The sequence below is a fragment of the Melopsittacus undulatus genome, chromosome 5 (assembly GCF_012275295.1).
Source record: "Melopsittacus undulatus isolate bMelUnd1 chromosome 5, bMelUnd1.mat.Z, whole genome shotgun sequence".
NCBI classification, from domain to species: domain Eukaryota; kingdom Metazoa; phylum Chordata; class Aves; order Psittaciformes; family Psittaculidae; genus Melopsittacus; species Melopsittacus undulatus.
In genome coordinates, this window is record NC_047531.1 from 55,327,176 (window position 1) to 55,341,504 (window position 14,329).

General features: G+C 42.5%; 1 protein-coding gene across 1 annotated transcript in view; it reads left to right on the plus strand.

Moving 5' to 3' along the window:
* TMTC1 (transmembrane O-mannosyltransferase targeting cadherins 1) overlaps positions 1 to 14,329 on the plus strand; it is a 145,526-nt gene that overhangs the window by 87,889 nt on the left and 43,308 nt on the right. Inside the window, exon 8 of the mRNA XM_034063247.1 lies at positions 10,017 to 10,181. Coding sequence (XP_033919138.1) covers positions 10,017 to 10,181 — 165 coding nt within the window. The remainder of the gene's footprint in view (positions 1 to 10,016; positions 10,182 to 14,329) is intronic.

The following is a 14,329-nucleotide window of genomic DNA, read 5'->3' on the forward strand; positions in this document are numbered from 1 at the left end:
CCTTCAGGATTAGATCAGATCCTGTAAGGGATCATCTGAGTTACAGAAGAAGCTTCTGTTTTCAATTGGAGTCAAACCCTGACCCCAGCAAAGTCAGCGGTGAAAGTCCCATTGACTCCATGGAGCCAATTTATCTGCTCCCTGATCTCAGCTTGAGAACATAATTAAGCTTTCTGCCTGCTTTTAAGTTATAAATCCACAATTCATTTGGGATTTGGATATGGACTCTGAGTTACACCTGTTCCATCTACTTAAACCAAACATGATTTCAATGCCTTACCTGTTGCTGCTGCTCTTCCGAGGGCCACGTTCAGAAAGAACAAACTGCATTATATTTCCTGTAACTGGAGGCACTGGGAGAGGACTGGGAGGGCATTATGTGATGGCAGTGGGCCAGGCTCCAGCCCCATCCTGGTCCCTCTTTACCGTGAGGGATGCTTGTCCCTACTTCAGGACATTTGTTCAAGCTTCAGTCTGCAGAATCCTCATGGCTAGAGGCAAGGAAGGGGGTTCCTCTGTCGAGGCAAGCAACTCTGGTTCTGCTTTCTTATCTGTTCAATAGAGATAATAATTCCACTCTGCCTTTTGGAAGGGGACAGGGAGAGTTCACATTAATTAATGAGAATTAACTGCTTGTAGAAAGGCTAAACACTGCCAGCAGGTACCTTTCAGATGTATATCCAAACATAAGCTCCTATTTGTTGAAGGCTTACCCACCCCTGTTAAAGACTTTAAGCAGAAGTCAATGCAGCTGTTCTCTGTAAATGCAGGCAAGAAATGCTGAGATGCTAGTGTCATATATTTTGACAAAAGGCAGTAAAGACCTAGGAATAAAAGCTGAATGATGCTGAAAAGCTGAAAAAGATTAGTTTATGGTGCATTTGGTCTAGACTGCAGTTTTGCATTATTTTAGCTAAATTTAAAACATGCTTTTGAGAAATGTATTGTGTTTTGGCCATGTACAGTCTATTCAAGGAAAAGCTGAATTTCTGCAAAGTATGAACATTAATAGCTATACTGGAAAGATTTTGGTTTTGTTGTGATAGATTAAAGGAAAACCTTCAAACTCTAAATGAGTTTTGCTTTTGAAAATAATGCAGAAATGTAAGGATATTGCTTTTGAAAATAGTAATAAGCTAAGTTCATGTCATCTTGTGGAAATTATCTACTTGGTCATGTTGGTTTAAAGAGAAATTCTTATTTACAAGGGTATACGGTGCCCTTAAGAAGATGCCTTGTGAAATTTAATAGAAAACAGTTTCTTACATGATGGCTTTTGAGATTTGTGATGGAATTGAATGGAAAATGATGTCCCTACTATAAAATTCCAGAAGTTACTACAGTATTTTAATTAGAACTGTAGCATACAGACCCTTCCACGGTAAAGTATATATGATTTAGGGGAACTTCTGTGGAATCCCCATGGAATTTTATCAGACTTCTCATTTATAAAATGTTTTCTTTCCATAATGCATGTAGTAATCAAAACCATGAAAAGTTTATGTATTACCTATAAATGTTTCAGATAGGAGTCTGTTGGAAGCAAAATCTGGTACCTCAACACTAATGAAGTAGGGTTTATTTTAATCATGTGACTTATTGGAAGGAAGGGAAGGGAAATGCGTCCAAATGTTAAATAGCCTTTCAAAGGTTAGCGAAATCATTCATTACTAGTCCATATTTTCTCTCTAATAAGGAAAATAAGACTTCCTGCATTTTCTTCAATTATGGCATGTTCTGGCTAGAAGACCCTATTGCTTGTGCAGGTAAATCATTTTGAAGACTTACCAGTTATGTCTAAGTGTCTTTAATATAGCATGCATAGCTTTTAATTCAGAGCCAAGGACAAAGTCTAACACTAACTCATAAGGTACCTTTCCATATTAGATGTATTCTGCCAGTGTTTCTGGTTCTCTATGTCTTTGTGCTTATGAATTGCAGACCTTATTCCAGGAAAAGGCCTCTTAATTCTGATGAAAATTTGACACATTCAGCACACTCAGTAGTAAGTACACTGCCAGTTCCTTGGTCGTCAACACTGATATTTCTGAGCTGTGAGGCTTGTTTTTCCCAATAGGATTTATTTTATATATTAGCCATTATGCGCTGGGGGTGGTCCTGAAGTCTTTTAAAACGTCTAGTTATCAAGAAAAAAGATGCTAATTCCATGTTGCCATTACTGGAAGATAGGCATTTAAGCAACACTTTTCCCTTTGTCCCCAGACTTCAGCATCAGTGAAGTACCAGAGATGCATGGTGAATATTGCTGGTTGTCTGAGCATGACAGAGACACATCCCACATTCTCCTTGCCTTTGGACATTCAGTCCAAAAATGTGAATGTTCCAACAGGTTTTTCCCTCATACTCCAAACTGCTTGAGAAAGTTTTGATACATTTTCCCATGGAAAATATGACATTTTAGTTAACCCAGAACTTTCTGCCAAGGTGTGCTGAAACTGTAGTGAAACTTCAGATGAAAAGGTTGGAAACAAAAGACTTCTCCAACCTAAGATGGAGTTTACAGTAAAAAAAACCAGAAATTGACTGTTGGATGGATGTAACCCATAGCTGCCTCTCTGGGGGAGACATTCATCTGAGAGTTGGGACACTGAGGTCCATGTGCCACACACCAGCATTTTTCCAGGATTGCTAGTGCAGATCTACAGGCTGCTGGATCACTCGGTGGCAGAAGTTTGATCCAGACCTTATCTATCCTCAAGCTTACGTTCCTGTCAAATTAGCCAGTCTGTAACTTGCTGAATTTAGGCCTTGTACCAGCTGTGAGAGAACATCTTGATCCAGCAGTTAGCTTGGCAGTACAAAGTAAACTTCTCAATTTCCCAAATATATCTGGACCAGTGGAGTTTATTTATTCCATATCAGCACTTGGGCTTTGATGACTGGAGAACTTGAGGGACACCAAACTTGGAATCCTACATGTGCACTCACTCAGTGCACCCCCAACTCCCAGCCTTATCTTGCAAGGTGGTTTGAATCCATGGGATCCGAGTCACAGGGAGGTACCCTGATTTCTGAGTATCTGGTTTTTCTGGATGATCTCAGTGTAAGCTAGCATGCACATCTAAATACACCTTTTTTTTTTCCAGATGAAAACCTTTTTTTAAAGTCCAGGTTTTATTCTTGCCTGAAATGGCTCCAGCCTTGCAAAACTTGACCTTTTTCATGAAACAGCATCTTTGCTACCCTGCCAGCACTGCTCATCGCTGCAGCTCTGTGCCTGAGAGTGCTTTTTGGGGCAGAAGGATCCATCCTGGCCATCCTTGCTTGCCAGCTCTCCTTTCCACATCTGACTGCTGTGTAGTAAGGCAGGAGCAGCCCGCAGGGCATGCCAGGCGTGCTTTTTGCAATCAATTACTCCCCATTAGAGCAGTGTGAGCAGAGCTGATAAGTTTAACGGGGGTGAACTGCCTTTTTCCCCTGAAGCAACAGCTCTGCCTGCAAGCTGCATTTCAGCTGGCTTTAGCTCTTCCTCTCAGTGTATTCAGCTCAGGCTGCAGAGCTGTAGTGGCTTGGACTGGAAGCATGAAAAGCATGTTGTGCCAGGTAGCATATGTGTAGGACTGGGCTAGGAAGCTTGTGGAGGACTAATAAATCCGAGACAATCAAATGTTTGTATTCAGTGTTTGGACCTGGCAGCAGACACCATCTTTCTCAAGGCTGCGCTCTCCGCTCTCGGAAGGGCAGCAGCAGAGTATGAATTTAGCTTAAGTCACACAAACAAGGGTTAAACTTGCTTCAGCTTGAAAGCAAGGGTTAGTTTTTATGGCGGGAAAGGGAGTAATCTTAAATAAGAGCTGGAAATCAAGAAGAAGGTTTGCAGTCCAGAAAGAGCCTCCAGAGTGAAACGTCAAAGCCAAGTGCATTTTCTGGTCTCAGTATCATTTTGAGATAATCCCTTTTGTTGCATTAGCAGCCGCTAAACAGGGCAGTATTTCTTCCATGCTTTGACAGGCTGCTTATGGGCAACTGTTTTTCTGATATGTATGTGTATGCATGCATCTGGATTCTTATCTAGGCTGAGCTCTGAACTCTGGAGTAACTGCCTTGATGAAATCAGTGGATTTACTCCAAGTTTACCTGCATGTAGTTGAGATTAAATCAGTTTTTCTAAAAACAAACAAACTACTTCACAAGATTTGACATCCCCAAAATAACCATTAAAAGGTGTGAGGAAGGCATCTTTTGTGCATTCTTCCACCCTTTTTAACTTCTGAGATTACAGCTTTGCCTGGGTGCGTTAGAAAAGACTGGCGCTGCAGCGCTTGTGTCAGGGCTGGTTCCCTCATGTGTGGTGCCTCTGAACTGCAGCACTTTGCCTACTCTGCCCACAGACTCCTCTGTAGAGTAGAAACCTGGGCTGTGCAAAGCCACAACTCAGAAAATGCAGTAAGATGTGTCATTGGAACATACCTCAGTTTTCAAGAGCTGATAGAGGTAAGATGGTTTCCTGTGCTGGCAGATTGCTGTAGCAGAACATCCTAATAATCTTGGGTTGCGGCACTAACCACATGTGTCTTTGATTAGATGCCATTGCCAAGAACCAAATGCAGCCAAGTGGTTCCTAACTGTGAGAAACCTGATCCACAGAGGGAGAGAGAAGCTGTGTGTAAGCATTGTCAGTAACACCTTGCATTGGGAAAGGGCCCAAGGCCAATGGCCAACGGAAAGATTGAATTTGTGATCTGGTTATCCAAGAAATGTTTGCAAATATTAAGTATCTGCTGTTTTGGCTCTTGTTTTAAGTGGGCAGTACATGTAGCACACCATGGGAAATGGGGTCTGTGTGCCACCTCATTCCCATCTGCCTGTGCCTACTCTCTCTACACTTCCTTGCAAGTGGAATGATACTAACAAACCATGGAAACTGTAGACAAAAATCTGTTATTGCACAGTTCCTTGTGTGTGATCCACCAGAAATACATGGCAAAGGCACAGAGGGTTTTGCCTGCCCAGTGCAGCCCTGCCCTCACTGCAATTCAGGACATGTCTAAGGTACCACTTTAGCACCACAGGAGCCTGAAATGCGAGCAGTCATGAAACCATTGGCTTGTTAGTCCATTTGCCAAGCTCTCCTGCAGCATCATTGAATTGCTGAAGCCACAGGTTCTCCCATAATAATGTGCTCATTGTAAGCCCATGGAAGAACTGTGTTAACCTGTTGGGCTGTTCCTCTGGCCATGCTTTGCTTCTGACCCGAGGGACCAAGATGGCATAGACTTTTCATACTGGGGAACAGTTGCAGAAGGTTAAAAAGAGAAAGCTTAGCAGTTTCACAGTCATGCAGTGGAAAAGTGACTTAAAAATATAAGAGGGGTTGGGGATTTTGCTTATTTCCCATTGTTTTGTTTTCACTACAGAGTATTTTAGAAAAGTGCTTGCATGACAGGCATTGCAAAGCCAAGAGAGAAGCCCTTCAGGAGAAATGGTCCCCTCCCTTCCCCTTCCTAGGAAATGCTAGAGTTAACAAAAAACCCAAACAAACCCCAGACCTACAACCCTACTGCCTGGATGCATATGCAGATAGCTATGGAGATGTAAGGAATGCAGTGCTTAAGAGTAAGATTTTCAAGTGGCAATAGGTCTTTGATGAAAGGTCCTTCTGAGACAGTTTAAATTTTCTTTCTGTGAATGTGTGTGAGCCAGTGCTAATGTCTGATATGGATTCCAGATCCCCCCCCCCCCCCCCCCCCCCCCCCCCCCCCCCGCCACTTTGAGAAGAAAAGCTAATGTATTTGAAATGTTATCTGTGTTTGTAGGTGATAACAGGATCACCACATAGGAAATGCCTTAGATTAACCAGCAAGTTAATCAGATAAGTGCAGTCTCACCTGTGTACCCACCATGGGTACCGCTGTTGGGGTGCTGCTGACTCCTAAAATTCAGGTAGCTTCAAATGGCTTATGTGAAGCCTGATGAAGTTGGGATCCAGGGAAATGGGAACTTGTATCTCGGGGCTGAAGCACTGTGGAGGGGCTCTCCAGGTTTGGTGACTGTCAGACACACTGCTGCTGCAGCAGCATCTAAGCATCTAACTCCATCTAAGCAAGTTTGATGATTTACTGGTTCAAAACTTCATGTTCTCTCTACTAAAGCTAATTTCTGTACTGGGACTGCTGAGACTAGTGTGAAATAAGTGTATTGTAAAGTATGAGGGATTATGTGATTTTGGGACTAGGAAACAATAGTAATATAATTGTGCTTTTTTTACTGATGCTTCATACATTGGTATGGATGCTTTTTTTGGTTTGTTTAGAGCTGGATCAGGAAGGGTCTGGATTTGCCTTGATTTCACCATAATTATTTGGCCTTAAGGTAGAAATGTAAAATGAGATGCAGAAATTACCAAGGATAATAGCTCTGGGGATGTTGTAAGGAGTTGTTTTGCAAACAATCTGTGGCATGAAATCACAAACACACATGCTTTCCTGGCAGCAAAGAACGCGAGTGCTTTGTGCTTCTGGGAGTCCTTGGCCTGCAAAAGACCTGCAGCCAGGAATGTAACATTCACCCTTGACCAGGGAATCCCCTTGCAATGACCATGTTATAAAAAAGCCATGCAAAAAGGTGCAACTCCACCTGACCTCTGCACTGAAATGTCCCTGAAAGATAATGCGGGTGTGTCCTCCCCACCCTGTCCTTGATGATCCATGGCAGGAAATGGTCTGAAGCTTTAAGCCAAATTTACCAGGTTTTGAAAATAAAAGTACTCGCTGGCTCCATGCTTCCTGATCCTTTTCCTTCTTTTTCCTTTCTTTGGGGCTCCTATGCATTTTATAGTGCAGGTACATGGATTGTAGGTTAGTTAGGCTATAATTATAGCACAACTATAACTCAGTCCTCATGCTGTCACAATTATCTCTATCTTAGAACTGTAGAATAGTTAGGGTTGGAAAGGACCTTAAGATCATCTATTTCCAGCCCCCTGCCATGGGCAGGAGCACTTCACACTAAACCATGTCACCCAAGGCTTCATCCAACCTGGCCTTGAACACCACCAGGGAGAGAGCATTCACAACCTCCCTGGGCAACCCATTCCAGTGCCTCACCATCCTTACAGTAAAGAACTTATATCTAACCTGAACTTCCCCTGTTTAAGTTTAAACCCTGTTGCCTATCACTACAGTCCCTGATGAAGAGTCCCTCTCTGGCAAACTTGTAGCCCCCCTCTTACCAAAGTGTAAATCATGCTTCAGTCCTGCCTCTTTAGTGTCACTCCTTTAACCTTACCCTTAGCAGCTTTGCAGTTTGGGATTCTGGTAGGTTAGCTGCCAGCAGCCATTTGGGAACCCATGCTCATCTGTATTTGTACTTCCTGCTGAATCATGTAGCCTTGCTGCCTTGTCGAGTGTGGATGTAGTGCCTGCCTTTGGGTGACTTAACTGTTTATCTCACAGGGAGTCATGCGGGCTTTTCAGCAAGATGCTTTCCATTGCATACTCCCTTGTGTTGTGGATAAGGCCCTGGACTGAGCTTTGTTGCCTTGTTTGCCAGTCTGCTGTCAGCAGAGCAAATCGCATTACTGACATGTTTCAGGTTCCTGCTCTTCTGTAAGAGGAAAACTGCAGCAGACCCTTAGGAAGTGCTTTGGGGGCCTCTGATGGAAATTGTTGCTCGGAGCTGGGCGCTGCTGCAGTGTCATTGCCAGTGCAGCTGTGATGGGAGCTGCAGGCTGAAATGAACCCTTAATTCTCTGCAGCACCCAGCGTCTCTCTCTGTGACTTGTGGCAAGGCACTACAGATACTGGAGAAGAACCCCTGGAAGGCCCTTTCCCAGGGTTGTGTAAGATCTAATGCAATGCTGGCTGTGCCCTGGCCAAGCAGACTGAGTGCTGCTGCTAAGGCAGACATTCCCAACAGCCAGGGCAGGGTTTGACATAAATACCAAGACATTGACGTTTGCATTTTTTTGTTTTCTGGATGTATTCACAGCTCTGTTAGAAAAGCCTGTTCCTGAAGTTGTGAAGGTCTAAGGAAATTCCTTTGAAAACGGCCTTGTGCTAAAGCAATTAATGTTTATGTCAGATAATTAATTCCAAAGGAGGGATAAATTGATAAAAGGCAAAATAAGAGAGTGAAAACTATCTGCAGGTTTTTGAGGCATTTCTGATTGCGAAGGGAGGGCTTATTACTGAGATTAGCTTTTCAGAGGTTTTATAAAGTAGAGTTCAATAGCTATACAGGCTGGATTGTTTGGCACCAGCATCTCGGTTTGTAGATCTAAATGTCTGCTTGCAGTTAATGTAGGTGCAATAAACATATGTGTGAAAAAGAAATCATGGAAAAAAACAGTGCAAGTGCCGTAAGAAATGTGTTGCAGCAAAATGTGAGCATAGTTAAATAAAAAAACCCAACCATACTGACACTCGCTTCTGAAAAACAGAACTCTAAAACAACAGCAAAGAAAGAAGTCTTGAATGATTGCTAGATCTGATGGCTCTGGGTTTGCCCCTCATGTCTGTACTTCTCTATGACTTATATGGCACCTGTACTATGCCAAAGATGGCACCACTGCCTGCTGCCTGTCAGCACATACAGCAGAGTCACTTTATTCCTCAGTAAAAGTGAGAGTCCTTGTCCCTCCCCATCCTCAGAAAGCCCAGCAATAGGAATGTGCCCAGCCCTCCAAGAGGGCAGAGAAACCGTGCTGGGAAGCACACTCACAGCTCCTTGAAGATGGAATGTTTTTTCTGATATCCAGCCTGACTTTCACCATACCATGTGCTTGCTTGCAAGGTCACTTCTGACAGGGAAATGGTGTTCTAGTTTTTCTTACCTCCTAGCAGTCTCGTAGGGAAGTTGCTCGCATGTCTTGGTACAGATCAGGAAAGCCTGTAGATCTCCATCCAGAGTGCAGGCAGGTGTGATGAGCTGTCTGCTCCAGCCTGCCTACATTCAAGTGTGGGATTCAACTGGGGTTCAAGGTGTGCCAATGTCTGGGGAAGGCTGCTTTTTTGTCCTGGGTACTGGTGGTCCCCAGGTGTTACTCCATATCCTTCTGCTTCCTTTTTCTTTGTGGGGGGATTTTTCTGGACTAAGATAGCTTTTAAGTTTAAACCAGAGGCTAAGTAACTGAGTTATAAATAAGCTACTGAAATTCTGCAACTAGAAAGAATTGAAATTCCCTTTTAAAAATGCCGAGAAGGATTAATGGCATAGTAAGTACAGCAACTGAAAGCACCCCATTTCCAGCTCAGAGAGGCATCCCTGGAAGATTTAACATAAAGCTTGAATTAGGGTCAATAATTACTAAATTGATTTGAAGTTATATAGGAATAAGGCCTCAGTTCAAAATGTAGTTCACTTTGCAGAAAATGCAAAGTAGTTGTGTATGGAGAGTCATGAAAGTTCTGGGAGCCTGGGTGGTGGAGAAGACCGTGTGTGGTTTTATGGAAGGGCAGTGAGGAAGCTCAGCTGTTCTGGACTGGGCACTAAGGGATGGGCTGGCTCTCGTGTAGATGTGCAAGACTCAGGCAGAGACTCCTGCCTTTGATGCGGCCTTTTCCACCCTCCCCTGCTGTGGCATTGGCTACAACACTTGTTCTCCCACCACAATTTCACAATTTGTAAACTAGACTTAACAGCGGCCACTGCTGGGGTTGTTTGGAGACTTCCCTGTGTTAAAAATGTTTTTCACTTCCATGCTGCCCCAGTAGTGCTCAGTATTACTGTTATTACATGGTGCTTTCTTAGCTTGCTGTTCAGAAAAGCAGCTGCCTTCTGCCGGCTGGTGTAAGCTACCATTATGCTGGGTGGTATTATGTGCGCTACTGTACTTCTGGCATCCAGGTCTATCATTTAGATTAATTTGGAAATTACGCAGTGACTTGAGGAAAACTGCTTTTGAATTGGAATTTGTTAGCCCAGAAAATACAATTAGTCAAAAAAACCTCCTAATTGTGTAATAAATGCTATAATGCGTGGTCTTGCATATAAACCAGAGTACTGGAATATAACTTGTGGTGCATTTTCCTGTTGTGTTGTTTGTTTTTTTCCAGTATGGGGTACTGCATCCTCTTTGTCCACGGTCTAAGAAAGCTGTCTACATGGTTAAATAAATGGAGAATTACTATTCTGACCCTCTTTGCTTTACTGCTGCTGCTCTTCTCTTGGAAGACCGTGAAACAGAACGAAATCTGGCTGTCACGAGAATCCCTTTTCAGGTACGAGTGACCACGGGGGAGTAATTGCATTCTTGTATTGTTTAAAATAAGTTTTTTACATGGAATAGTTTTCTTTAGCATGAGTCCTGCTATTGATGCATTGTTGTGATTAACATTTTTATTATTATAAAGTAACAGCTACTTTTTCTTTTCTGGCAACTGTGCAAAAACTGGTGTCAGCACTTTACATGCTTATGCATAGACCTTGGTGCTGGCAATCACATTTTTAGGACATGCTGCTTTTACGTAACTTCAGTTCTCTGGAATTACCAATAATGTAATGCTTTTCCTTTTGAGGACATAGCAAAAATTTGTTATGATCCTCCAGAACACCATAGTAATGCTGTGGAATATATTGAATTTTCTTTAGTGATGTTCTCAATGACAAAAAATGAAATGCCATGAATTGCCCAATTTAATGTACCATATTTTATTTTATTTGATTACTCTTTGCCAAACAGCTCTCTTTACAACCTCATTTATGTATTTTTTGCACTGAAACAGACTGTTTCATTTTGTGTTTTGCTAGCAAATGTATTGCATTTGCCTCCAGCTGCTTTCAGCAGTTGTCTAATTGTGAAGTAATCGTGGAAGTGCAGGTGATCTGCACATGAGTTGCTTAACTTTACTCTCTGACTTACTGGCCAGAGCAAAGTTTAATTTATAAGGCCCTAAAGAGTATGAAATTATTTTTAATATGTACCCTTCGTTCTTCAGGAAACTCCAGTGAAGTTGCTGGAGCCCTGTTAGTGGGATTTAAAAGAAAATAAATCTGGAATAGAGTTTCTTCATGCTGATGTGATTCATCGCCTGTCTCCCTGAAAGGCTGTTTGCTGTTCAAACAATAGCAGCCATGGTGACCGGTCTGGGCTTGTGTAATGATCCCTGTGAAGCACACCTCCAGCCCAAACCCTTCTGGCTAACAGTAGCTGGTCAGAGGAAAAGCGTCAGGCTTTCCAAGTTGGATGACTTTGTTGAAAGGGGAGTGGGAAGATGGCAATTCCATATGCTGAGTTGCAGGCATCCTCTGGTATCACATTGTGTACAGTTACGGTCATCCCTGTTTAGGAATGATGAAGTCAAACTGGAGCAGATGGCAGGAAGACATCTCCTCCTATAAGGAGCACTCTTGGGATGATATGGGGTGCCAGGGGGTGTGTCACAGAAGAGAAGAAAAAGATTATATATCCCTAGCTGGACACAGACGGACTTCCATTCATCCTATCTCAAAGCAGGGTGGCCATGTACAATCCAGCTCATATTCAGAAACCATGCCACTGCTTCAATGCAGCACTGAGCTGGAGCTAATACACCTTGCCTCAAGGCAGGGATTTTGTGTTGTGCAGGATAGTATGCAGGGCTCAGTGACTTAGGTTGAGCTAACTTGCTTTTCAGTTCATGACTTTTAGAGACAGTTCCAGGAGAGGAATCTTCCTTGGGCTTTGGAGGAGAAGGCAAGAACATAGGTGTGCTCCTGCTGGGTCACCTCATGTCAAATCCTTCCCCTGAGACGAATCAGCAGTGGATGCCTAGAAAAACAATGTAAGAACAGGGCCAGCAGCAGTAATGCTTCTTTCCAGTCCTTTTCCAGCTTGCAGTAATCTGCAGTTTAAAGACTTCCTGAATCAGGAGTTACTTGCTATTTTTTGCTTTTAACAACCACTGATGGATTTTCTTCCATTAATGTGTCTGACTGCTTTTTCAAATCTATTTATAGTTTTGGGTTCTACAGCATCCTGTGCGCTCGACCCTGTTGTTAAATTACACAACGTGCACACTAAGATTTCCCTTCTGTCAGCCCTCTGCCTGATCATCTTGTCTGGTGTCCCGTAGTTCTGGTGTGCTGAATGAGTAGTGAGTAATAATCAGCTCAGCACTTGTACCCCTCAGGCTTTATCCCTATGTACCCCAAAGCTGGAGTCTTCTGATTTTGAACTCTACTCATATGGAAGCTGTTCTGCATTTCTGTTCTTGCTTGTTACTCTTTGCTGGATGCTTTCAAACTCTAATCTGTCCTTTTGAGAAGGAGACCAGAATCCCCTTTCAAGATACATGTACAGCACAGCAGCGTAGGGCTCTTTCTGGTTTTATTTCTCTTCTCCTATGAATTCCTAATCTTTCACATGCCTTTTGTCACTTCTTATAAGCAATGGGTGATACTTTCACAGCACTGTCCACAGAATTCCAAGATAACAATTGTGAGTGGAAGTGCCTGATTTATAGACCTGAATCTGTGTGCGAATTTGTGCAGATCGAGTGTTTGCATATACACTCTGATACTTGTTCCTCTACCAGAGCTGCATTTCATCTGATAGGTTCTTGCCCAGCCTTTGATACCATGAGATCCTTCTGCAACAATGTGTAGTTAGCTTTAATTGCTGCAGTGTTATTCACATAGGTGTCTTCAGCAAATGTGTCTCTCCCTGTTTGCTTCCTTTTCAAGTCTTATGTAAGCACAGCTTAGGTGCCACTGCATGTTTCTTGGCAACCCTGCTTGCAGTCTTCTCCAGTTGTAAAAACCATTCACATACTCGTGCTCTTCACTTGCTGTCTTTCATCTAGGTGTTGATTAAGGAGAGGACCTTCCCTCTTATTCCATGATGCCTTTAAGAAATTTGAAGTCTTTAGTGAGAGATTATATCAAAAGCTTTTGTGAATATTTAAGTGCACAACATTGATGTGTGTGATTCAGCCTGCTGGGATATTTTTGGGTTTCATAAAAGCCTTCCATAGTTTCAATACCACATAGCTGTTGAGTCTACCAAAGAACAACAGATCTGCCTAACTAACTTCTTTCTGCAAAAAAACAAGATCAGTTCTTTGCTGTTGGACTGTAGTTACCCAGAACTTTGCTAGAACCAGTCTTAATTATGGATCTCCCCAGATTACCTGGAGTGGAAATCAAGATTTGCTGCTCTGTTGCCCTCCAGATCCCTCCCCTAGAGCCAAATGAAGTCATGTTCATCATCTCCTATTTCTCTAGTGCTGGCCTCGTATAAATGGCAGGCTACATACCGCAGCTAATAGCAACTTCACATTTGATTTCCTTTGCATGCGTATTATCAGGCCCAATGGATTTATAGTTGTTCTTGGTGTTGATTTGTTTTAAAGCCTCTTTTACTGCCACTTCAGTTTGAGATAGGGCTTTGGACTTGACCCTGTAGGGAAAAGCTCCCATGTGGCAACCTCTTCAGTACCACTGTAGTGAGCACTGGTGCAGAGAATCCATTTAGCATTTCTGCCATGGCCTTTTCTTTTTCAAGCACTACTTTGAGACCTCCATCATCTATTTGCTTTAGGGGATCTTCAGCAGGTTTCCTATATCTGATATATTCCATTATCAGCTTTGATGGCTTTAGCAAGTTTTTCCTTAAATCTCTTTTGGTCTGACTAATTATGGTTTATGTTGAACTTGCTGAAGTTTATACTCTTTTCCTTTTTCCTTCTGTAGCTATGATGCTCACTTTTTAATGGATGTTTTTCATTTCTCTTAGCCTTCTTTACTATGCTGTTTAAACATATTGGCCTTTTTGTTGTCCTTTTAAAATCTTAGTTGTTATACATCTCTCTTGAGTCTGTAATATGGTAGGACACTTCTTATTGATGGGAAGGAAATGCAAAAGAAGAATAGCATAGCAAGAAGATAATGTCATCCAGGAGTGGGAGATCTCTTTGGGCAGGAGGAGGCAGCTATATATAGGCTGATGAGAAGAGAACGGAGAAGTGGATGGAGACATGTGCAACAGCAATAAATTAGAAAGGACAGCACAGGAGGAGGAGATAAGGAACAGTAAAGAAGTATGAGGGAAAATAATAATGAAACAGAGCAAATCTATAAGTGTGGGAAAGGAAACATAAATCAACCTACTTGGTAGTCTCTGTGTGTGTTGAATATTTTAGTTTTAAGAAGCATGTGCTGAGAGATTCTTTACTCCCGTTCCTAGTTCTTCATTCTTCTTTTTCCAGTTCCTGCTTTAATTAATTACTGTTTTTCTTGTCTCTTACTTTTTTCTCTACTTTCCATTCCTCCATTTGCTTGGATGTGTTTCTTCTGGTCGATCTGTCATGATTCCCTTGGCCAAGACCTGTTCTGTTATACAGTCTTTCTCTGCGCTAATCCAGGAGATGACTGTATACCTAGCATGTTA